The sequence below is a fragment of the Panulirus ornatus genome, chromosome 10 (genome assembly GCF_036320965.1).
Source record: "Panulirus ornatus isolate Po-2019 chromosome 10, ASM3632096v1, whole genome shotgun sequence".
Lineage (NCBI taxonomy): Eukaryota > Metazoa > Arthropoda > Malacostraca > Decapoda > Palinuridae > Panulirus > Panulirus ornatus.
The window spans coordinates 8,576,067-8,602,500 of record NC_092233.1 but is presented as its reverse complement, the minus strand read 5'-3'; the positions used below and the strand labels follow the sequence as shown (position 1 = coordinate 8,602,500).

Below are 26,434 nucleotides of genomic sequence, written 5' to 3'. Positions count from 1 at the left end.
GTATACACATATATACATACACAGACACATACATATATACACAGGTACACAATTCATACTTGCTGCCTTTAGTCATTCCTGTTGCCATCCCGCCACACATGAAATGACAACTCCCTCCCCCGCATGTGCGTGAGATAGCGCTACGAATAGACAACAAAGGCCACATTCGTTCACACTCAGTCTCTAGCTGTCATGTATAATGCACCGAAACCACAGCTCCCTTTCCACATCCAGGCCCCACAAAACTTTCCATGGTTTACCCCAGACGCTTCACATGCCTTGATTCAATCCACTGACAGCACGTCAACCCCGGTATACCACATCGCTCCAATTCACTCTATTCCTTGCCCTCCTTTCACCCTCCTGCATGTTCAGGCCCCGATCACACAAAATCTTTTTCACTCCATCTTTCCACCTCCAATTTGGTCTCCCTCTTCTCCTTGCTCCCTCCACCTCCGACACATATATCCTCTTTGTCAATCTTTCCTCACTCATCCTCTCCATGTGCCCAAACCACTTCAAAACACCCTCTTCTGCTCTCTCAACCACGCTCTTTTTATTTCCACACATCTCTCTTACCCTTACGTTACTCACTCGATCAAACCACCTCACACCACACACTGTCCTCAAACATCTCATTTCCAGCACATCCATCCTCCTGCGCACAACTCTATCCATAGCCCACGCCTCGCAACCATACAACATTGTTGGAACCACTATTCCTTCAAACATACCCATTTTTGCTTTCCGAGATAATGTTCTCGACTTCCACACATTCTTCAAGGCCCCCAGAATTTTCGCCCCCTCCCCCACCCTATGATCCACTTCCGCTTCCATGGTTCCATCCGCTGCCAGATCCACTCCCAGATATCTAAAACACTTCACTTCCTCCAGTTTTTCTCCATTCAAACTCACCTCCCAATTGACTTGACCCTCAACCCTACTGTACCTAATAACCTTGCTCTTATTCACATTTACTCTTAACTTTCTTCTTCCACACACTTTACCAAACTCAGTCACCAGCTTCTGCAGTTTCTCACATGAATCAGCCACCAGCACTGTATCATCAGCGAACAACAACTGACTCACTTCCCAAGCTCTCTCATCCCCAACAGACTTCATACTTGCCCTTCTTTCCAAAACTCTTGCATTTACCTCCCTAACAACCCCATCCATAAACAAATTAAACAACCATGGAGACATCACACACCCCTGCCGCAAACCTACATTCACTGAGAACCAATCACTTTCCTCTCTTCCTACACTGTATCCCTATCAAACTTTTGTGAGAGCTAAATATCATTATTTAAAAAACAAAAATAAAAAATTAATCTAATATTTACATAAAATTCTATACCAAATTCACTGCTAAGAGGTAGCGTTCATATAATATCATTGCCATTTCCATGATTACAGTTAACTCAAAAATTGCACTAAAATTGTATGAAAATATGCAGGGCTGTCAAAAGGGGCCAGAAGCCAGAGATCACTGCAGGCTACTGTGGCAAACATTACCAGCTATTTCATTCACTAAAGAATTCTTTTATGTTAGAGTACAGTGAGAGGCTGTATGCACCTGAGCCACTCCATAAAAATGGGAGTGTAGTTAAAAGCAGCAGAGATACAATATCATATTACATACAAGGAGAAACATTTCAATAGTGTGTCATACAATGTAATGCTTAAAATTGGCTCTTTTAGTACAAAGGAAATTTCCCTAAGTATCAACATTATTACATTTCAACTCTGACAAGATACTTTCACCTCAACAGTTTGACCTAACTTTCTTCAACTGCTCGTAATTGGTTTCCTTAATGACTGGCAGTTGTTTTCCTTATCGACAACCCTGGGTCACATTACAAACTCGGTAAATTTCTATCCATCTGCAGGTATAGGAGAGGACTTTCTTAACCAGTTTCTTTGCACATCCCCATTCCTGTATTTCTCAACTGTCTAATTCACATTAACTTATATGTTGCATGTGAAAGGTGTGTCCTCCATAAACACAAAAATAGTGCAACTTGCATAACTTAAGTTTTATTTATCCATCCATAACTAAAGAACTACAATGCCACTTCTTAGCCTTTTGTGCCTAAACCTTAAAAGGCCACTGGCAGAGGGCAGAGGCTCCTATTTAATGTTTTTACTGACTATTTCTATCCAATGCTCCCATCTAATGTTCCTACTGACTATTTCCATCCAATGCTTCCACCTAATGTTCCTCCTGACTATTTCTATCAAATGCTCCCACCTACTACTTCTACCCAAAATTTCTACCTAATGCTCTGCCTAAAAGTTCCTACCTACAACTTCTATCTACTGCTCCAACCACTTTGCCAAAAGGCAAGATTAGCCCATAGTGCTCACCTTATGAAAATCCAGTTACGAAGAATGAGCTGTGTAAGTTATGTGCCATCAAGTGTTAAGTATGACAAGGAGAAATTGTATGTTCGGGGACATGATGCCAGTAGTTCACGTGTGAATGCGGCAGGAAGAAAAGACAGCTACCGGGGCCCAAGGAGTGCAACTTAACAACCACTGAAGTGCTAATCCTAATCTCATATTTTGTGTTATAGTTCTGTGCACTTGATTGATCTTAAACAATTATCAAAGTAATAAATATGCATCACCACATACCATAAAAAGTATTACATAACCTAACCATATCAATATGATCAACGAATAGAATAAGTCAAATACTCTTACATGTTAGTTAAGCGATAATAACTTAAAAGTTTGTAATAAAAGAACAAATATACAAAAATAGTATGGATAAAGCAATAACAGTATTGTAACAACAAAATCTAAACCAGTGGAGAAAATAATCATTAAATCTACACGAGTACTGCACCGTAAGGAATGAAATATTTTTAACAATAATTCCACTCCTGATGAATTTATGAAAAATTCTGGAATTTCCACTAACATGGCATGAACACAGTGCAAAACTTTCATAATCTTCTGCTCGTGGTCACCTGGACACAAACCTTTCACTACAGGACAGCAGAGTAATTAATTTTGACCTAAATACAATGACTAGATCTAAAACATAGTATACCCATACTCTATTTTGGCCTATAAATACACATAGCTAAGAAACACTAGATATTAATGGTACACTGCTGAACAAGCATCAAGTACAAAACTCAGAATACCTGGGACTGATGATTTCTTGTTGTTTTATGGTGGGGTCATCCCATTTCAGGGGATGAGGCTAATTTTCCTCACAAATCAACAATTGTATCAATACTCTGCATTCCTACACTGCATTAATATAAAAAATCACAATAAAAGCTCACTAAATTTAAATAATTCCCTGGTAAAGGTTATAGAGATCTGCACGCAATGAAACTAAGTTCGACTGGACCGATAAAAACATCTCTGGTCAATCAGATCCCTGCTTACATGTGTTAGCCAGTTACATTCAGTTTTATGAAAGAACAAGCTGTGTAGCAGCAATGCACCAAAGATAAAAATTCCATACCCCTGAATGCCTCACCCCATAACATAAGACACCCAGAGGGTCTTCAAAATATCCAAGTTATGGGTGAATCTGGCTTTTAAAGTGTCTAGGTTTGTGAAGTAACACTGCAATTTGAAAAAAAAGCATTCCATCCTAGACAGAGTTACAACATTAAACACTATTGCCCCTTAGTTCATACTCTGACTTACTAAGATCTAAGCCATAATTCAATCCATCCTTTCACTAGATTTGACACTATAATATTCCTAAAACCAAATAAAAGTCTCAATTGTCCCATTCTTAAGTAAAACAATTGTCAAACACCAAGATACCTTGAAAAAATTATGTCTGATATCTCAAAACATAGATTCATATCAAAACAAAGAATTCAAATATACAGATGAGATAGAAGAATTAATGGCATTTCTCCTCTTCACATACAAGCAATCTTTTGAAATATCATCAACTGATTTTTCAAGGAGTTTGCTGGAGCAGTGAGTTAAGACGCTATATATCTGGATGTAAAATAATCCGAGAGACTGAAGGCACGGAGGAAGCTAAAAGCTAGCACAAGGGAAGATCAGAATCCACTGAAATAAATGCTTAATAATGTATCAGATGAAACAGTGAACTTCCTATCAAGTGAAAGTCTGATATTCTTCATCACGCAGTAAGAATAAAACTCATTTAACTTTCCTGAAGGAATATTCCACTAATGATCACTCTTCAATATCATGTTTGCAACTAACTGTATCTAACAATACACACCTTCATAATTTCCAAAGAAAAATCAATAGAACAAAAAGACTTGAAAACTGAGCCACTTAAAATTATTAAATATATGCAAGTGATATACATGAACTGGAATGTTGCAGTGAGGACTCCATTCATTATATTTCACACTTCATATTACAGTGCCACAACATGTACCTCTACTAGGACTTACCATTATGCACTTCAGTACATCAACATACAATTATCATGTCAAATTACATCATGATTCCTTCATGTATATCTTACAATACACATAATGCACTTCTCACCTTCATTTGATATAACCTGGTGCAATGCTTTTGTATATGGATGCTATTTACAAGGTAAGACAATTTACACTGAAAATTAGTTTTGGCTTAAATTCTAAGAAGTAACATCTGAAACTGTACTTTTCCACAAAGCCATTAGCTGGTGCAGCTCAGAGATAAAAAATTTTCATCACATAACCATATCTATAGTCATTTGTAAACCTGCTAGAAAGAACTCATTAAGATTTAGCATAGTATTTTCCTACATCTCAAAAGTAGTTCTAGATAGCAATTATTATCATCATTATTCTTATCATACTTTATCGCTGTCTCCCGCGTTAGCGAGGTAGCGCAAGGAAACAGACAAAATAATGGCCCAACCCACCCACATACATATGTATAGACCTACACATCCACACACGCACATATACATACCTATACATTTCAACGTATACACATATATACATACACAGACACATACATATATACACAGGTACACAATTCATACTTGCTGCCTTTAGTCATTCCTGTTGCCATCCCGCCACACATGAAATGACAACTCCCTCCCCCCGCATGTGCGTGAGATAGCGCTACGAATAGACAACAAAGGCCACTTTCGTTCACACTCAGTCTCTAGCTGTCATGTATATTGCACCGAAACCACAGCTCCCTTTCCACATCCAGGCCCCACAAAACTTTCTATGGTTTACCCCAGATGCTTCACATGCCCTGGTTCAATCCATTGACAGCACGTCGACCCCGGTATACCACATCGTTCCAATTCACTCTATTCTTTGCATGCCTTTCACCCTCCTGCATGTTCAGGACCTGATCGCTCAAAATCTTTTTCACTCCATCTTTCCACCTCCAATTGGGTCTCCCACTTCTCTTCGTTCCCTCCACCTCTGACACATATATCCTCTTGGTCAATCTTTCCTCACTCATTCCCTCCATGTGACCAAACCATTTCGAAACACCCTCTTCTGCTCTCTCAACCACACTCTTTTTATTACCACACATCTCTCTCACCCTTTCATTACTTACTCGATCAAACCACCTCATACCACATATTTTCTTTAAACATCTCATTTCCAGCACATCCACTCTCCTGCGCACAACTCTATCTATAGCCCATGCCTCGCAACCATACAACATTGTTGGAACCACTATTCCTTCAAACATACCCATTTTGCTTTCCAAGATAATGTTCTCGCCTTCCACACATTTTTCAACCTTCGCCCCCTCACCTACCCTGTGACTCACTTCTGCTTCCATGGCTTCATCTGCTGCCAAATCCACTCCCAGATATCTAAAACACTTCACTTCCTCCAGTTTCTCTCCATTCAACTTTATCTCCCAATTGACTTGTCCCTCAACCCTACTGTACCTAATAACCTTGCTCTTATTCACATTCACTCTCAGCTTTCTTCTTTCACACACTTTACCAAACTCAGTCACCAGCTTCTGCAGTTTCTCACCCGAATCAGCCACCAGCGCTGTATCATCGGCGAACAACAACTGACTCACTTCCCATAGCAATTATAAATGTTAATATAGCCAGCCTGGATGTACTCTCTGCACAAGATGCACACACACTGCAACACTCTGCAATGTTAATAAGAGCAAGGTCATTAAATTCAATAAGTTAAGGAACAAGTTAACTGGAATGTAAGTGTGAATGGAGAAAAATTGGAGGAAGTAAAGTGTTTTAGATATCTGGGAGTGGACTTAGCAGCAGATGGAACCATGGAAGCTGAAAAGAGTCGCAGGGTGGGGGAGGGGGCAAAGGTTCTGTGAGATGAAGAATGTGTTGAAGGAGAGAACATTATCTCAGAGAGAAATAATGGGTATGTTTGAAGGAATAGTAGTTCCAACAATATCATATGGTTGTGAGGCATGGGTTGTAGATAGGGTTGTATGGAGGAAGGTGGATGTGTTGGAAATGAAATGCTTGAGGAGAATATGTGGTGTGAGGTGGTGTGATCAAGTAAATAATGAAAGGGTAAGAGATGTGTGGAAATAAAAAGAGTATGGTTGAGAGAGCAGAAGAGGGAGTATTGAAATGGTTTGGACATATGTCGAAAATGAGTGAGGAAAGATTGACAAAGAGGATATATGTGTCAGGAGTTAAGGGGACAAGGAAAAGCGAGACCAAATTGAAGGTGGAAGGATGGAGTGAAAAAGATTTTTAGCGACTGGGGCCTAAACATACAGGAGGGTTAGGGGCATGCAAGGAATAGAGTCAATTGGAATAATGTGGTATACCAGGGTTGACGTGCTGTCAATGGACTGAACCAGGGTATGTGAAACATCTGGGGTAAAGCATGGAAAGGTCTGTGGGGCCTGGATGTGGATAGGGAGCTGTGGTTTCGGTACATTACACATGACAGCTAGAGACTGAGTGTGAACGAATGTGACCGTTTTGTCTGTTTTCCTGGCACTATCTCGCTGGAGTAGAGGGTAGCAATGCTGTTTCCTGTGTGGCGGGGCAGCAACAGAAATAGATGAAGGCAAGTAAGTATGAGTTGATAAATGAAGATACATCCTTATAAAAGGTAACTTTTCACTCAGTGTCATGAAAAGCAGGTGGAGTCCAGTAATACAATGACATATACATGGGCAGGAGGTAAAAGGTTGCTAACCCAGGGGACCTTAAAGATTCTCTCAAAGGCTTGCAGGAAACAAAAGGAATACAGTATGTTTCAATCAATTCACTTATCACTGAACTGTAATATAAAAATTTCACTTTGCACTCACCACAGCATCAACACTATCTTTGCATGATACATCATGACTGACAACAGTTTCCATAAGTGACAAAAGTTGTGGATCAGTATTAAGGTGTTGGGAAAATTTTCTTAAAAACTCCTGAACTTTTAGAGGATCAGGAAGGAACTTGGTGAGGTGTCCCAGTCGGTAAGCAATCTCACGGTCTCTCTCCTCATCCTGAGGCTTTCTGTGAAGCTCAATAAGCTCTGCAACATTTTTCCTCACTGCTAACTGATGTTTCTGAAGCTCTATGAAGGCTTTAGTGGCATTGTCATCAATAGTGGCATATAGGTAGAAGAGTTTCTTCATACGGTCTTCAGGTGGGAGCTGATAGGGTACCAAACATGTATTTAGAAGACGTTCCACAAGCAATCTGCAGAAAAGCAAAAGTTTTAATTACCTAAAGACTCATACTCTAAATCACCTCCCTTTGCTTAAACAAAACAAGCCAAAGATCCTACAGGTCTCAAGCTTCTGCCTAAGTTGCATTAAGATAACGCAGTGCAGGATTTTTCTCACAACTAAGTATGGTCATATCATCAATTCTGAACCAATAAAGAAAACAGTAAAATGATAAAATACATACAGGTCACAATAATATTAAAATGCCTAGCTAAAATATCATTATATCTTCCCTCTAACTCCTCATGGTATTCAAAATCAAAATGCATTTATCAAGCGATAATACATTCTGGGATGGTAGGGATGATGTATATATAAGGCATTCAGCACTACAGCAATGAGCCCACCATCAGCCCAAAATCTGCTTTCCATAATACCAGAATCATCTACCATCAAGTGAAAATGCATTAATATGGCTGGTTCATCAAAGTCATTTTGGAATTTCAGTGAATCTAGAACAGGTGATTGACTATGCCTTCAAGCCAGAAAATACAGGAACTGAAAGCCCAGCAAATCTGAGCCTGCCAGTGTCAGGAACCAATCAGCACCATGGCAGCATGCTTGTGACTTTCTCAGCCATTGAGCATCATGCTAAGCCCTCCCGTCCAGTTCTAAACCCAACGCATGTGTACTTTATTATGCTTGCTGTTTTTGCAAACACTCCTGTAGTAGTAGTTTGCAAATTAGGTCAATTTGAAAGCAAAATGTAGCCTAGTCTTATGCAAAAAGTAGTATTAGATATTCTAAAAAAAATACCCATGTACTTCTTTTAATAATAATGTATGTACAGAACATTAATTTCATGGACACTTTTGGGAACATATTATCCTTTCATTTGTATTTCTCCTTTAATAAGCAACAAAATACCTTCAAAAAACAGATTATTTTTGTCTTTTTAGGTAATGCACTTTCTTATACTTTGATGCTTTATCAAAAATTTAAATTCCACACTCTCAAGACTGTTAATCTTAATGCCTCATATATCCCAGCTTATCCCATCAAGCTTCAGAAGTGGGTCTCAGAAACTTAAAACCAATTCTCTGAACCTGCCAAACTAAGATTACTATTGGTAGAATCAAGTGGTAAAATGATAAAATAGCTTCAAGGCTGGCACTTGCTTATCCACTATCTCAAAAAGCCTCATAAGTACTATTGGAATAGTTAAACAGAATATGGGCTATCAAACATATAAGGTATTACCTCACTCTAGTTATAATACATTTATACAAGAAACAATTCTATAGAAATACAAAGGAATAAGAAGACAATTTTAGGGGACATTATCTGATGCAATATTACAAATAATCAATATCAGCAAAACTAAAACCTGTTCTATGTTGAAAGCTTAAGATGCTGCTAGTAAACAAACAATTGCATTAATATTCTAAAAACAATACTTTGAAATGCTGACCTTCAGACTAAATACAAATCAAAAGGTAAAACAAGTGTCTGGATCTCATAAACATTCATGGTATAAAAAAATAGAAAAAAAAAATAATAAATCTGTTAACAGACTATCAATGATATCACAAGACATAGAGGTGACAAAATAATATTTGATATTATTGCCAGGACTCTTTCTACTAAAAAAGAATACAGATTCAGTCTTGAACACAAATAGATATGACTGTCTATCAATTCAACACTTATCCAGCTGAGTGAGGAAAATACATTTCCAATGCACTTTACAATAGTTTCTAACAATATATAAATCTTCAGTTTTCTATTAATAATTAATCATACTATTCAAGGATCCCTTTTATGGGGCTCCTGCTGCTTTGATGCTGCCTTCCAATCAGGAGCAAGAAACTGACAGAGTGCTTTGGTGCAATTCACAATCATAACCCAAATATATTTGAATTCAACTGACTTCAAACAGCAACAGACCAAGAGGTCCTAAAGAGGCTGTTTGTGATTGTGGAATATATTTGTGGTATAGCTTTCAACTACTCTAAATGGTAAATCATTCCATATGTTAACAATCCTGCCAAAGAAAAAATACCTCACCTCATTCAAAGTAAAACATTTTATTTATTATTATAATTTTGCTTTGTCGCTGTCTCCCGCATTAGCGAGGTAGCGCAAGGAAACAGACCAAAGAATGGCCCAACCCACCCACATACACATGTATATACATACACATCCACACACGCAAATATACATACCTATACATCTCAACGTATACATATATATATACACACACAGACATATACATATATACACATGTACATAATTCATAGTCTGCTTTTATTCATTCCAATCGCCACCCCGCCACACATGAAATAACAACCCCCTCCCCCTGCATGTGTGCGAGGTAGCGCAAGGAAAAGACAACAAAGGCCACATTCATTCACACTCAGTCTCTAGCTGTCATGAATAATGCACCGAAACCACAGCTCCCTTTCCACATCCATGCCCCACAGAACTTTCCATAGTTTACCCCAGATGCTTCACACACCCTGGTTCAATCCATTGACAGCACGTCAACCCCGGTATACCACATCGTTACAATTCACTCTATTCCTTGCATGCCTTTCACCCTCCTGCATGTTCAGGCCCCAATCACTCAAAATCTTTTTCACTCCATCCTTCCACCTCCAATTTGGTCTCCCACTTCCCCTCGTTCCCTCCACCTCTGACACATATATCCTCTTGGTCAATCTTTCCCCACTCATTCTCTTCAAGTGACCAAACAATTTCAAAACACCCTCTTATGCTATCTCAACCACACTCTTTTTATTACCACACATCTCTCTTACCCTATCATTACTTACTCAATCAAACCACCTTACACCACATATTGTCCTCAAACATCTCATTTTCAGCACATCCACCCTCCTCCGCACAACCCTATCTATAGCCCACGCCTCGCAACCATATAACATGTTGGAACCACTATTCCTTCAAACATACCCATTTTTGCTTTCTGAGATAATGTTCTCAACTTCCACACATTCTTTAACACTCCCAGAACTTTCACCCCCTTCCCCACCCTATGATTCACTTCCACTTCCATGGTTCCATCCGTAGCCAAATCCACTCCCAGATATCTAAAACACTTCACTTCCTCCAGTTTTTCTCCATTCAAACTTACCTCCCAATTGCCTTGTCCCTCAACTCTACTGTACCTAATAACCATGCTCTTATTCACATTTACTCGCAACTTTCTTCTTTCACAAACTTTACCAAACTCAGTCACCAGCTTCTGCAGTTTCTCACACAAATCAGCCACCAGCGCTGTATCATCAGCGAACAGCAACTAACTCACTACCCAAGTTCTCTCATCCACAACAGACTGCATACTTGCCCCTCTTTCCAAAACTCTTGCATTCACCTCCCTAACAACCCCATCCATAAACAAATTAAACAACCATGGAGACATCATGCACCCCTGCCGCAAACCAACATTGACTAAGAAGCAATCACTTTCCTCTCTTCCTACACATGCACATGCCTTACATCCTCAATAAAAACTTTTCACTGCTTCTAACAACTTGCCTCCCACACACAAGGGCAAATGAGAGTTGGGGTACGAGAGTATCATTAGATTTTAGGTAGAATAAAAAGATGGTCTGGAAGGAGGTAAATAAAGTGCGTAAGACAAGGAATCAATGGGAACTTCAGTGAAGGGGGCTAATGGGGAGGTGATAACAAGTAGTGGTGATGTGAGAAGGAGATGGAGAGAGTATTTTGAAGGTTTGTTGAATGTGTTTGATGATAGAGTGGCAGATATAGGGTGTTTTGGTCGAGGTGGTGTGCAAAGTGAGAGGGTTAGGGAGAATGATTTGGCAAACAGAGAAGAGGTGGTAAAAGCATTGCAGAACATAAAAGCCAGCAAGGCAGCAGGTTTAGATGGTATTGCAGTGGAATTTATTAAAAAAAGGGGTGGCTTTCTGGTTGGTAAGGTTATTCAATGTATGTATGACTCATGGCAAGGTGCCTGAAGATTGGAGGAATGCTTGCATAGTGCCACTGTACAAAGACAAAGGGGATAAAAGTGAGTGCTCAAATTACAGAGGTATAAGTTTGTTGAGTATTCCTGGTAAATTATATGGGAGGGTACTGATTGAGAGGGTGAAGGCATATACAGTGCATCAGACTGGGGAAGAGCAGTGTGGTTTCAGAAGTGGTAGAGGATGTGTGAATCAGGTGTTTGCTTTGAAGAATGTATGTGAGAAATACTTAGAAAAGCAAATGGATTTGTATGTAGCATTTATGGATCTGGAGAAGGCATATGATACAGCAGATAGTGATGCTCTGTGGAAGGTATTAAGAATATATGGTGTGGGAGGCAAGTTGTTAGAAGCAGTAAAAAGTTTTTATCGAGGACGTAAGGCATGTGTACGTGTAGGAAGAGAGGAAAGTGATTGCTTCTCAGTGAATGTTGGTTTGCGGCAGGGGTGCGTGATGGTTGCTTAATTTGTTTATGGATGGGGGTTTTTAGGGAGGTGAGTGCAAGAGTTTTGGAAAGAGGGTCAGGGCAAGTATGCAGTCTGTTGTGGAGGAGAGAGCTTGGGAAGTGAGTCAGTTGTTGTTCACTGATGATACAGTGCTGGTGGCTGACTCAAGTGAGAAACTGCAGAAGCTGGTGACTGAGTTTGGTAAAGTTTGTGAAAGAAGAAAGCTGAGAGTAAATGTGAATAAGAGCAAGGTTATTAGGTACAGTAGAGTTGAGGGACAAGTCAATTGGGAGGTAAGTTTGAATGGAGAAAAACTGGAGGAAGTGAAGTGTTTTAGATATCTGGGAGTGGATTTGGCAGCGGATGGAACCACGGAAGCAAAAGTGAATCATAGGGTGGGGGAAGGGGTGAAAGTTCTGGGAGCATTAAAGAATGTGATGAAGTCGAGAACATTATCTTGGAAAGCAAAAATGGGTATGTTTGAAGGAATAGTGGTTCCAACAATGTTATATGGTTGCGAGGCGTGGGCTATATATAGGGTTGTGCGGAGGAGGGTGGATGTGCTGGAAATGAGATGTTTGAGGGCAATATGTGGTGTGAGGTGGTTTGATCAAGTGTAATGAAAGGGTAAGAGAGATGTGTGGTAATAAAAAGAGAGTGGTTGAGAGAGCAGAAGAGGGTGTTTTGAAATGGTTTGGTCACATGGAGAGAATGAGTGAGGAAAGATTGACAAAGAGGATATATGTGTCAGAGGTGGAGGAACGAGAAGTGGGAGACCAAATTGGAGGTGGAGAGATGGAGTGAAAAAGATTTTGAGTGATCAGGGCCTAAACATGCAGGAGGGTGAAAGGCGTGCAAGGAATAGAGTGAATTGGAACAATATGGTATACTGGGGTCAACGTGCTGTTAACAGATTGAACCAGGGCATGTGAAGTGTCTGGGGTAAACCATGGAAGGTTTAGTTGGGCCTGGATGTGGAAAGGGAGCTGTGGTTTCGGTGCATTATACATGACAGCTAGAGACTGAATGTTGTTGTCCTTTCGTAGCGCTACCTCACGTACATGCGGGGGGAAGGGATTTTCATTTCATGTGTGGCGGGGTGGCGATGGGAATGAATAAGGGCAGACAGTATGAATTATGTACATGTGTATATATGTATATGTCTGTGTGTGTATATATATGTATACATTGAGATCTATAGGTATGTATATGTGCGTGTGTGGACATGTATGTATATACACGTGTATGTGAGTGGGTTGGGCCATTCTTTCATCTGTTTCCTTGCGCTACCTCGCTAACGCAGGAGACAGCGACAAAGCAAAATCAATAATAATAATAATAATATTCATTTATATGTATGCTAACCTCAGACACAAGTGGGGTGTTTTAGAATCCTGGGAGTGGACATAACAGCAGACGAAATCATTGACGAAGTGAGTCACAGGGTGAGTGGAGGGGTAAAGTGTCAAAGGTTTTCAGAGCATTGTGGAATTGTGGAAAGAATGGTCACTATCTGGATGGGCAAATATGGATATGTCTGAAGGTAAAGCAGTCCCAGCCATGTAGTATGGATGCTAGGCATGTATGAGAATGTATGGAGGAGGGTGCATGTTTTGGAAATCAAATGTGTGAGGACAATACATGGCTTGAGAAGTGTTGATCAGCTGAGTAATACCAAAGTAAGATGTGAGGTAATATGAGTATGGTTGGGATAGCTGAAGAGGGTGTGCTTAAATGGTTTGGGTATATGGAAAGAATGAGTGAGGAGAGGTTGATAAAGAGGATAAATGTGGGATAAGAGGAGGAGACCAGAAGGGGGAACCAAATTGGAGACGGAAAGATGGTGTGAAAAAGATTTGGAATGGTTGGGACCTGAACATGCAGAAGGATGAAAGGCATTCATGATTTAGAAGGAAATGGAGAAATGGCTTAAAGAGGGTAAGTGTTATCAATGGACTGAAGCAGGGTATATGAAAGAGCCTGAAGAAAGCATAAACAAATCTGTGGGACTTGATTATGGAGAGGACACTTTGGATTCAGTACATTACACTTGACTGTCGTAGAATGGAAGTGAACAAATGAGGCCTTTCTTCACCTGTTCCTAGCGCTACCTCGGGAAGTGGCAATCAAGTATGAAAAAATATTAAACTCCATTCTGCTGTAGCACCCTGACAAACATGATCACCTGGCTGGCCCTAGAAAGCATGCATATTAATACATTATGGGGCACTGAAACAACAAAAAAGAATTTATAAAGCAGTGTCATGGAATGCAAACAGAAAAAGATACAGATATCCGATATCTTTTAAGTCTCAAACGTAAGGCCACAAAGTGATAAAAACCCTTGAAACAGTCAACAGGTTCACAGAGAAGTTGGGCTGATGGGTGAAGAGATTGGCTGTCAGCACGTCAACAAATTAACACTGTACCATGATGTCAAATGGGTCTATGTGGATGAGCAACAGCCAGTTTCATATATAACATGCTAGCCCATGACACTGAATCCTTATGGTTACACTATATTTCATTAGAGAAATATTTTTGCCCCTCATCTGGGAAGTACTCTTTCAGTTGCTCAAGGACTCTACCCACTGATGGATCAACACAAAAAATGTACAAATAAGCCCTTGTTTTGAAAATAAATGTACGTTCTCACCTGTCATCCATGCTGGTCATATAATAACCATGGAGAATCTTATCCTTGATCCACGTGACAGCATGACGAGTTGCAGCAGGAACATCTGGGCTATTAAGGTGTTTTTTGTATATCATTGCTAAACCACACATAGCTTCTTTGCGAATCTTGAACTATAAATAAATACAAAGAAAATAATATCAGCATACTGCAAGGAAGCTTCTCTTCAGAAATCTCATGAAGATCCTAAAATGCTATTAGATGCTACTCTTACTGAAGAGAAAGAAATCATTTTGGTGTATCTATCCACCACCTAACCAAATATGACAATAACGATCATGGCCATTAACAGCACTGAAAAGAAACAAGGGATCTAAAGAAACTTTGGGAACAATGGTTCTCAACTGTCAGAACTAAATCAAGTTTACTTTCAAAAGACAAATTTTCACTTATGATTCTTTTAACAAAATGACATAGCCTGAAGGTAATCCATATATTTTCAATAATTTTGCATATGAAACAAATTTTGTACAACAATGAACCATCAGAAAGCTAAGGTGTCACAACCTTAGTCACCCAAGTGGACAATCTGTGGTAGTTTGGCATCAACTTCATTCCTGCCTCAGAATTTACATGCTACTGATAAGCAATCATTTCCTTACACTTATTCACATGTAAGTACTTAACAGTAAAAAAAAAATAAGAAATACCATTAATGCAATGAAAAATAATGTGTTTAGGGTAACTAAGAAGCACAGTAGCATCAGGAGAATCCCTGTATCAGTTGTTAAACAATAAAAACAACAAACAACGGCAGGTTTCAGTTTTCACTATGATACTGTTTTGATTAAGTTACAGTACTGTACTTATTTTTTAGGTTTTCTTTAAAAAAATAAGCATTCATTTTAAAATAATTACAGGTAGTTGTAAATGTACTGAAAACTAACAGAAAAATTTAAACGTAATAATGCTGGTGGTCATGTTTCACTCAAACATGGCATTCTAAGTGGAGATGAAATATAAATTTCACATGAAAACAATGTTTTGCACTTCTCAAAAAAAAAGTAAAAAAAATCTCTGCTTACAAAAAGAAGATAAATGCAGCAACAAACACTAGAACTACATGTGGCCTGAGAAACTTGAGGGGGAGGGTGCATCACTGTTGACATCATCATGAGAAGGAACATCAGAAGTTGAGGGATCATATAACGGGTCCTCTAAGGATGAGGAGGCATTCTGCTGGATGGCTTTTTTTAAATGTTTCCTCCAGAGTCATCTGCCTCATTAACAATGGCTTTCATCTTAGAAGTCTCTCTTTGACTTCATAAACTGACATGATTTCTTGTTCTGTTATGAATGCAAGCCACTCAAGTCCTTCAGTAAGTCCATCACACATTTTTCACTATCTTGTCTATGGGCACTTTTTCTGCAGTTAACAAGGTCATCTTCATCATCTCTATTATCACAATTCACTGTTACCCATAAGTGTACCTACAGGCCTTTTTGACATTTTCAAAACTATCTTTGCACCAAAGAGCAGAGAATAAGCAAAAAACACAGAGTAATGCACATAAGTCTGGCAGTGGCGATGGTTTGTAACAAACTGGAGCCAAAAAAGCGTCAGAGCCCAGCATGGGCAAAGGAGGCCAGGTGTGGAATTTTCCACTTGTAACGTCATGTCACTGCCCAAAAAGTTTCAGATTATGAAGCATTTCTGATTTTGAATTTTTCAGATTAGGGACACTCAACCTGTATTTCATCTGCATACACTGAAAACAGCCCTCAAACAGTTCAGTTCATCAGCCTGAATCCTATAAGTCTACTCAAAATTAAAGGACAGTGGAGAAATAATACCATCAATGTATGTGCTGCATGATGTAGAAGGCAACAAAGAAGAGTGCACAAGGCAAAGGATGGAACTCCTCCCTTCCCAAGGGAGAACCAGAGGAAAGTATACGAGAATTTTCCCTCAAAAGCAAGTTATTTTACTTAGAAGTGGCAGAGGGGGAACCAATGTGAAACTCCTCTGATATTCAGATAACCCTACAGTTACATCACAGCATCTTAACACTACAAAAATAACAAAATATTTATTTTATATTTATTTTGCTTTGTCGCTGTCTCCTGCGTTAGCAAGGTAGCGCAAGGAAACAGACAAAAGAATGGCCCAACCCACCCACATACACATGTATATACATACACATCCACACACGCAAATATACATACCTATACATCTCAATGTACACATATATATACACACACAGATATATACATATACACACATGTACATAATTCATACTGTCTGCCTTTATTTATTCCCATCGCCACCTCGCCACACATGGAATAACATCCCCCTCCCCCCTCATGAGTGCGAGGTAGCGCTAGGAAAAGACAACAAAGGCCCCATTCGTTCACACTCAGTCTCTAGCTGTCATGTAATAATGCACCGAAACCACAGCTCCCTTTCCACATCCAGGCCCCACACAACTTTCCATGGTTTACCCCAGACACTTCACATGCCCTGGTTCAATCCATTGACAGCACGTCGACCCCGGTATACCACATCGTTCCAATTCACTCTATTCCTTGCATGCCTTTCACCCCCCTGCATGTTCAGGCCCTGATCACTCAAAATCTTTTTCACTCCATCTTTCCACCTTCAATTTGGTCTCACACTTCTCCTCATTCCCACCACCTCTGACACATATATCCTCTTGGTCAATCTTTCCTCACTCATTCTCTCCATGTGACCAAACCATTTCAAAACACCCTCTTCTGCTCTCTCAACCACACTCTTTTTGTTTCCATACATCTCTCTTACCCTTACATTACTTAATCGATCAAACCACCTCACACCATATATTGTCCTCAAACATCTCATTTCCAGCACATCCACCCTCCTCTGCACAACTCTATCCATAGCCCACGCCTCGCAACCATACAACATTGTTGGAACCACTATTCCTTCAAACATACACATTTTTGCTTTCCGAGATAATGTTCTCGACTTCCACACATTCTTCAAGGCTCCCAGAATTTTCGCCCCCTCCCCCACCCTATAATTCACTTCCGCTTCCATGGTTCCATCCGCTGCCAGATCCACTCCCAGATATCTAAAACACTTTACTTCCTCCAGTTTTTCTCCATTCAAACTTACCTCCCAATTGACTTGACCCTCAACCCTACTGTACCTAATAACCTCGCTCTTATTCACATTTACTCTTAACTTTCTTCTTTCACACACTTTACAGAACTCAGTCACCAGCTTCTGCAGTTTCTCACATGAATCAGCCACCAGCATCATATTAAGCAATTATAACACTGGTATGGTGAAAACAAATTCTGCAGTTTAATGCCTGGAATGAGAATGAGTGCAGTTTTACTTGATTTTGCAAAGACACTCGACAAAATACACCACAAAATTCTGCAAGGAAAAGCAACTGAACAAAACATTAAGGGTATAATGAGATGGATGAAAGATTCACTAATTAACTGAAAGTTCAAAGAAGTGGCAAACGGAACTATATCTAAGGAAATGTTTTATCTCAGTTAATTAGTGAATCTTTCATCCATCTCATTATACCCTTAATGTTTTGTTCAGTTGCTTTTCCTTGCAGAATTTTGTGGTGTATTTTGTCGAGTGTCTTTGCAAAATCAAGTAAAACTGCACTCATTCTCATTCCAGGCATTAAACTGCAGAATTTGTTTTCACCATACCAGTGTTATAATTGCTTAATATGATGCTGGTGGCTGATTCATGTGAGAAACTGCAGAAGCTGGTGACTGAGTTTGGTAAAGTGTGTGAAAGAAGAAAGTTAAGAGTAAATGTGAATAAGAGCAAGGTTATTAGGTACAGTAGGGTTGAGGGTCAAGTCAATTGGGAGGTAAGTTTGAATGGAGAAAAACTGGAGGAAGTAAAGTGTTTTAGATATCTGGGAGTGGATCTGGCAGCGGATGGAACCATGGAAGCGGAAGTGGATCATAGGGTGGGGGAGGGGGCGAAAATTCTGGGAGCCTTGAAGAATGTGTGGAAGTCGAGAACATTATCTCGGAAAGCAAAAATGGGTATGTTTGAAGGAATAGTGGTTCCAACAATGTTGTATGGTTGCGAGGCGTGGGCTATGGATAGAGTTGTGCGCAGGAGGATGGATGTGCTGGAAATGAGATGTTTGAGGACAATATGTGGTGTGAGGTGGTTTGATCGAGTAAGTAACGTAAGGGTAAGAGAGATGTGTGGAAATAAAAAGAGCGTGGTTGAGAGAGCAGAAGAGGGTGTTTTGAAATGGTTCGGGCACATGGAGAGAAAGAGTGAGGAAAGATTGACCAAGAGAATATATGTGTCGGAGGTGGAGGGAACGAGGAGAAGAGGGAGACCAAATTGGAGGTGGAAAGATGGAGTGAAAAAGATTTTGTGTGATCGGGGCCTGAACATGCAGGAGGGTGAAAGGAGGGCAAGGAATAGAGTGATTTGGAGCGATGTGGTATACCGGGGTTGACGTGCTGTCAGTGGATTGAATCAAGGCATGTGAAGCGTCAGGGGTAAACCATGGAAAGCCGTGTAGGTATGTATATTTGCGTGTGTGGACGTATGTATATACATGTGTATGGGGGTGGGTTGGGCCATTTCTTTCGTCTGTTTCCTTGCGCTACCTCGCAAACGCGGGAGACAGCAAAAAAAAAAAAAAAAAAGGAATATTGTTAGCCTATAGAGAAACATTGGGTAGAAGCAGCAGGTAGGATCAATAGGCAGGAGCATTAAGTAGAAGCAGTCAGTAGGAACATTAGAAAGAAGCCTCTGCAAATACTCCACTAGAATTGCCCTCTGCCAGTGGTCTGTAACGGGTGAAGCACTAAAGGTCAAGATGCAGCACTGGAGTTCACTAGCTATGGAGACTATTGCCATGGTCAACCCCTTGAAGGAGTTCCAGTTGGTAACAGGCATCAGAAATACAGATAGACAGATTGAGAGAAATACTCTTAACAATATCTGAGACACCAGAGTAAGCAAAATGACAATTTAAAGCTTCTCAAAAAGAGATGCAAAAAGACTATGACATGATCCACAAATAGGCAGAAATCAACCTGATAGAAATTAACCTGAATATATAAAGCAAATAAGTTACAGAACAATTAAGAAAATTCACTAATGGTGTTTAAAGGCCTAACAAGGAGAACAAGACAGTGATACAAATGAAAATAAATGGGTTTCATCATTAATGAGAATTAGAGAACAAGCTGAGAAGATATCACTATCATGCTAAGTAATGAGTGGTATAATACTTAGAACTTTCACAAGAAGCAGAAGTGTTGATGAAAATATTTAGTGCTTACATATGAAGCCAAACAGTGATAAAACACATGAAAATAAACAGAGAGAGAATTCAGAAGCACTTCAAGAGCAAAACTAAGGGGATGGAAAACATGAACTACCAAAAATAGGCTGAAGGAATTGGCTATCTATAGGCTAGAAAGGAGATAAAGATATGATAATCAATGCGTGGCAAAAAATTGAAGGTGAAAAGGAAGACATATTGAACCAGAAAGACTCAACAAGGAAGATATGGAATCATCAAGTCTGCAAAAATACCACAAACATACCAAAAATATATCACACAAAAATATACTAATACCCAGGAAGGAAGGTCGAACAGCTATCCAAAATACTACCGAAAGAAATTAGAAATCTGCAAGGAAAACTTTAGAAATATTTTAAAGAAAACTTGATAGTTATAAATTCTACAAGAATACATGGAACATGCCAAAAATATATTACACAAATTTATATAAATGTCCTGAAAGGAAGCTCTAGAAGCTATCTACTATACTGTCAAAACAATTACATATGTGCAAGGAAAAACTACAGACAGTTAAAATCAGTCACAAAATGAGCCAAAACAATTGATAACTATGCAACAGCATTAAGGAATAGTCTTACTCATCAAACCAGACATGCTGTGAGTGTTATGTGTTAGCCCTGCCATCTTTTGAGGCAAAGTCTTGTCACTGATACCCATAGATAAACTCTCTCTCTCTCTCTCTCTCTCTCCCTCTCTCTCTCTCTCTCTCTCTCTCTCTCTCTCTCTCTCTCTCCATCCTTTTCCTGGTCTTATTGTACATTTATTTGCATCTAACGAACCAAAATGCAGTCATTTTCTCCTATCTTTACCAATACACCTATCTCTCCCTTACCGTGTTCATCTATGAAAATTATTTCAAATCCCACAATTACCTTATTCCTCATCCCATAACTTTCAAAATGCCACACATATACTAAATAACAGCAGCCATTCCATTACAATGAACATATTTCTAAAGAGTACAAGTGTGGGTTGAACATCTTTTAAAGTCTTGCAACACCTAATTTACCCACTTTTTTCTTAGCTTTATTCTTCATGAACTCTCTTCCATTTAATACAGTAACAGCATCCATTTCAATCAGCTAAATATATTTATTGAAAACATTTTAAATCCATAAATCTACTCAAACAAACATTCCAATCCCCCTTTCCTCAAATACTCTGCTTTATTTTTTCTTCTCTCTCAAATTCTTTTAATAGCACTTGTACACCTTGTTCATTAAAACTTTTAAGTAAACTAAAGCTCCGAACTATCAATCTCTTCTAACACTCACATTGAAAAAAAGGTTTTCACTGCTAACAGCATTCTCTCACTATTCCAGCACCGCAAACAATGGTCCAAGGTGGCAACATCATGCATCCTTGTCTTACATGAAGTTTATAACAAACCTTTTTATCCAATGTTCTTTCCTTAACAAAGTTCAGTAGATCTTCACTATCAGAAACAATGCTAAAATCTTTTTTGGCAGTGGTTACAATGGCCATCACAACTTCATACCTGTAAAGAATAAGGAAACGATTAGGTACCTTTATATCATCTTTATATCATCAAAAAAATCAGTATAAAACAAATGTTAATCTCACCTATTTTGTCATCTCTTCAACATCTCTAACCCTTCCCTTGCTCCAGGTGTAATATGACACATATGGAAATCAGCACTTACTGCTATACACATACTATAACATGTGGAAAGAGAGAATGCTATCTTGGAAAGCAAAAATGGGTATGTTTGAAGTAATAGCAGTTCCAACTATGCTATATGGTCGTAAAGCATGGGCTATAGATAGGGTTGTATGGAGAAGGGTGAATGTGTTGGAAATGAAATGTTTGAGGACAATATATGGTGTGAGGTGGTTTGATCGAGTAAGTAATGAAAGAGCAAGAAAGCTGTATGGAAATAAAAAAAGAGTGTGGTTGAGAGAGCAGCAGAGGGTATGTAGAAATGGTTTGGACATATGGAGAGAATGAGTTAGGAAAGATTGACAAAGAGAATGTATGTGTCGGAGGTGGAGGGAACAAGGAAAAGTGGGAGACCAAACTGGAGGTGGAAGGATGGAGGAAAAAAGATTTCAAGCGATAGGGGCCTAAACATACAGGATGGTGAGGAGTGTGCAAGGAATAGAGTGAATTGGAAAGATGTAGTATACTGGGGTTGACATGCTGTCAATGGACTGAAACATCTGGGGTAAACCATGGAAATGCCTGAGGGGCCTGGATGTGGATAGGGAGCTGTGGTTTTGGTGCATTACGCATTACAGCTAGAGACTGAGTGTGAATGAATGTGGCCTTTTTTGCCTGTTTTCCTTGCGCTACCTCACTGACGCAGGGGGTAGCGATGCTGTTTCCTGTGGGGTGGGAAACAGGAATGGATGAAGGCAAGCAAGTATGATTATGTACATGTGTATATATGTATGTGTATGTGTATGTATATTTTTTTCTTGCTTTGTCACTGTCTCCCGCATTAGCGAGGTAGCACAAGGAAACAGACGAAAGAATGGCCCAACCCACCCACATACACATGTATATACATACACATCCACACACGCAAATATACATACCTATATATCTCAATGTACACATATATATACACACACAGACATATACATATATAAACATGTACATAATCCATACTGTCTGCTTTTATTTATTCCCATCGCCACCTCGCCACACATGAAATAACAACCCCCTCCCCTCCATGTGTGCGAGGTAGTGCCAGGAAAAGACAACAAAGGCCCCATTCGCTCACACCCAGTCTCTAGCTGTCATGTAATAATGCACTGAAACCACAGCTCCCTTTCCACATCCAGGCCCTACAGAACTTTCCATGGTTTACCCCAGACGTTTCACATGCCCTGGTTCAATCCACTGACAGCACGTCGACCCCGGTATACCACATCATTCCAATTCACTCTATTCCTTGCACGCCTTTCACCCTCCTGCATGTTCAGGCCCTGATCACTCATATGTGGTGTGAGGTGGTTTGATCGAGTAAGTAATGTAAGGGTAAGAGAGATGTGTGGAAATAAAAAGAGTGTGGTTGACAGAGCAGAAGAGGGTGTTTTGAAATGGTTTGGGCACATGGAGAGAATGAGTGAGGAAAGATTGACCAAGAGGATATATGTGTCAGAGGTGGAGGGAACGAGGAGAAGTGGGAGACCAAATTGGAGGTGGAAAGATGGAGTGAAAAAGATATGTATGTATATGTATGTATATATGTATATGTTGATATGTATATGTATGTATATGTGTGTGTGTGTGTGTATGGGCATTTATGTATATATATATATATGCACATGTATGTATATACATGTGTATGTGGGTGGGTTGGGCCATTCTTTCGTCTGTTTCCTTGCACTACCTCGCTAACGCGGGAGACAACGACAAAGCAAAATAAATAAATAAATAAATATATGTGTGTGTATATGAGAGGATGGGCCATTCTTCGTCTGTTTCCTAGTGCTACCTCGCTGACGTCAGAAACAGCGATTAAGTACAATAAATAATGAAAAATAATATAGAGCATTAATGGGATGGCCTTGATTAGGGCCTCAGCTGCCCGTGCTGTCTCAGCTAAAATAAAAAAATAGTGACAGAAAAGATCAGCCAAGGGCTTAACTATCTCACTTTCTATCTATCAATCTTTCTATCTTTATCTATTTCATTCTATTACACTTAATCACTGTTTCCCGCATCAACAAGGTAGCACCAAGAAACAGATGAAGAATGGCCAATGCACTCATATACACACACACACATATATATATATATATTTATATATATATATATATATATATATATATATATATATATTTTTTTTTTTTTTGCTTTGTCACTGTCTCCCGCGTTTGCGAGGTAGCGCAAGGAAACAGACGAAAGAAATGGCCCAACCCACCCCCATACACATGTATATACATACGTCCACACACGCAAATATACATACCTACACAGCTTTCCATGGTTTACCCCAGACGCTTCACATGCCTTGAATCAATCCACTGACAGCACGTCAACCCCGGTATACCACATCGCTCCAATTCACTCTATTCCTTGCCCTCCTTTCACCCTCCTGCATGTTCAGGCCCCGATCACACAAGATCTTTTTCACTCCATCTTTCCACCTCCAATTTGGTCTCCCTCTTCTCCTCGTTCCCTCCACCTCCGACACATATATTCTCTTGGTCAATCTTTCCTCACTCATTCTCTCCAGGTGCCCGAACCATTTCAAAACACCCTCTTCTGCTCTCTCAACCACGCTCTTTTTATTTCCACACATCTCTCTTACCCTTACGTTACTTACTCGATCAAACCACCTCACACCACATATTGTCCTCAAACATCTCATTTCCAGCACATCCATCCTCCTGCGCACAACTCTATCCATAGCCCACGTCTCGCAACCATACAACATTGTTGGAACCACTATTCCTTCAAACATACCCATTTTTGCTTTCCGAGATAATGTTCTCGACTTCCACACATTCTTCAAGGCTCCCAGAATTTTCGCCCTCTCCCCCACCCTATGATCCACTTCCGCTTCCATGGTTCCATCCGCTGCCAGATCCACTCCCAGATATCTAAAACACTTCACTTCCTCCAGTTTTTCTCCATTCATTTATATACTTTTTTTGCTCTCCACACATGCACATATACATACCTATACATTTCAACATTTACACAAACACACACACACACACACATATATATATATATATATATATATATATATATATATATATATATATATATATATATATATATATATATTTATATATATATATATATATATATATATATATATATATATATATATATATATATATATATTTTTTTTTTTTTTTTCTTTTATACTTTGTCGCTGTCTCCCGCGTTTGCGAGGTAGCGCAAGGAAACAGACGAAAGAAATGGCCCAACCCCCCCCCATACACATGTATATACATACGTCCACACACGCAAATATACATACCTACACAACTTTCCATGGTTTACCCCAGACGCTTCACATGCCTTGATTCAATCCACTGACAGCACGTCAACCCCGGTATACCACATCGCTCCAATTCACTCTATTCCTTGCCTTCCTTTCACCCTCCTGCATGTTCAGGCCCCGATCACACAAAATCTTTTTCACTCCATCTTTCCACCTCCAATTTGGTCTCCCTCTTCTCCTCGTTCCCTCCACCTCCGACACATATATCCTCTTGGTCAATCTTTCCTCACTCATTCTCTCCATGTGCCCAAACCACTTCAAAACACCCTCTTCTGCTCTCTCAACCACGCTCTTTTTATTTCCACACATCTCTCTTACCCTTACGTTACTCACTCGATCAAACCACCTCACACCACACATTGTCCTCAAACATCTCATTTCCAGCACATCCATCCTCCTGCGCACAACTCTATCCATAGCCCACGCCTCGCAACCATACAACATTGTTGGAACCACTATTCCTTCAAACATACCCATTTTTGCTTTCCGAGATAATGTTCTCGACTTCCACACATTCTTCAAGGCCCCCAGAATTTTCGCCCCCTCCCCCACCCTATGATCCACTTCCGCTTCCATGGTTCCATCCGCTGCCAGATCCACTCCCAGATATCTAAAACACTTCACTTCCTCCAGTTTTTCTCCATTCAAACTCACCTCCCAATTGACTTGACCCTCAACCCTACTGTACCTAATAACCTTGCTCTTATTCACATTTACTCTTAACTTTCTTCTTCCACACACTTTACCAAACTCAGTCACCAGCTTCTGCAGTTTCTCACATGAATCAGCCACCAGCGCTGTATCATCAGCGAACAACAACTGACTCACTTCCCAAGCTCTCTCATCCCTAACAGACTTCATACTTGCCCCTCTTTCCAAAACTCTTGCATTTACCTCCCTAACAACCCCATCCATAAACAAATTAAACAACCATGGAGACATCACACACCCCTGCCGCAAACCTACATTCACTGAGAACCAATCACTTTCCTCTCTTCCTACACGTACACATGCCTTACATCCTCGATAAAAACTTTTCACTGCTTCTAACAACTTTCCTCCCACACCATATATTCTTAATACCTTCCACAGAGCATCTCTATCAACTCTATCATATGCCTTCTCCAGATCCATAAATGCTACATACAAATCCATTTGCTTTTCTAAGTATTTCTCACATACATTCTTCAAAGCATTGTTTCTTACATTTTTCATATGTATATATATGTATGTGTGTGTGTGTGTATATGTGCGTATGTATGTGCATGTGTGTGTATGTGTATATGTATATATATATGTATATTATCCCTGGGGATAGGGGTGAAAGAATACTTCCCACGTATTCCTCGCGTGTCGTAGAAAGCGACTAGAGGGGACGGGAGCGAGGGGCCAGAAATC

At 39.7% G+C, this 26,434-nt stretch overlaps 1 protein-coding gene across 3 annotated transcripts in view; it reads right to left on the bottom strand.

The window, feature by feature from the left end:
- pds5 (cohesin associated factor B pds5) overlaps positions 1 to 26,434 on the bottom strand; it is a 221,918-nt gene that overhangs the window by 101,844 nt on the left and 93,640 nt on the right. For all 3 annotated transcript variants that reach the window (XM_071665508.1, XM_071665507.1, XM_071665509.1), the window contains exons 9-11: positions 21,438 to 21,546; positions 14,713 to 14,864; positions 7,243 to 7,627 (exon numbers count right to left, since the gene is read on the bottom strand). In XM_071665508.1, coding sequence (XP_071521609.1) covers positions 7,243 to 7,627; positions 14,713 to 14,864; positions 21,438 to 21,546 — 646 coding nt within the window. The remainder of the gene's footprint in view (positions 1 to 7,242; positions 7,628 to 14,712; positions 14,865 to 21,437; positions 21,547 to 26,434) is intronic.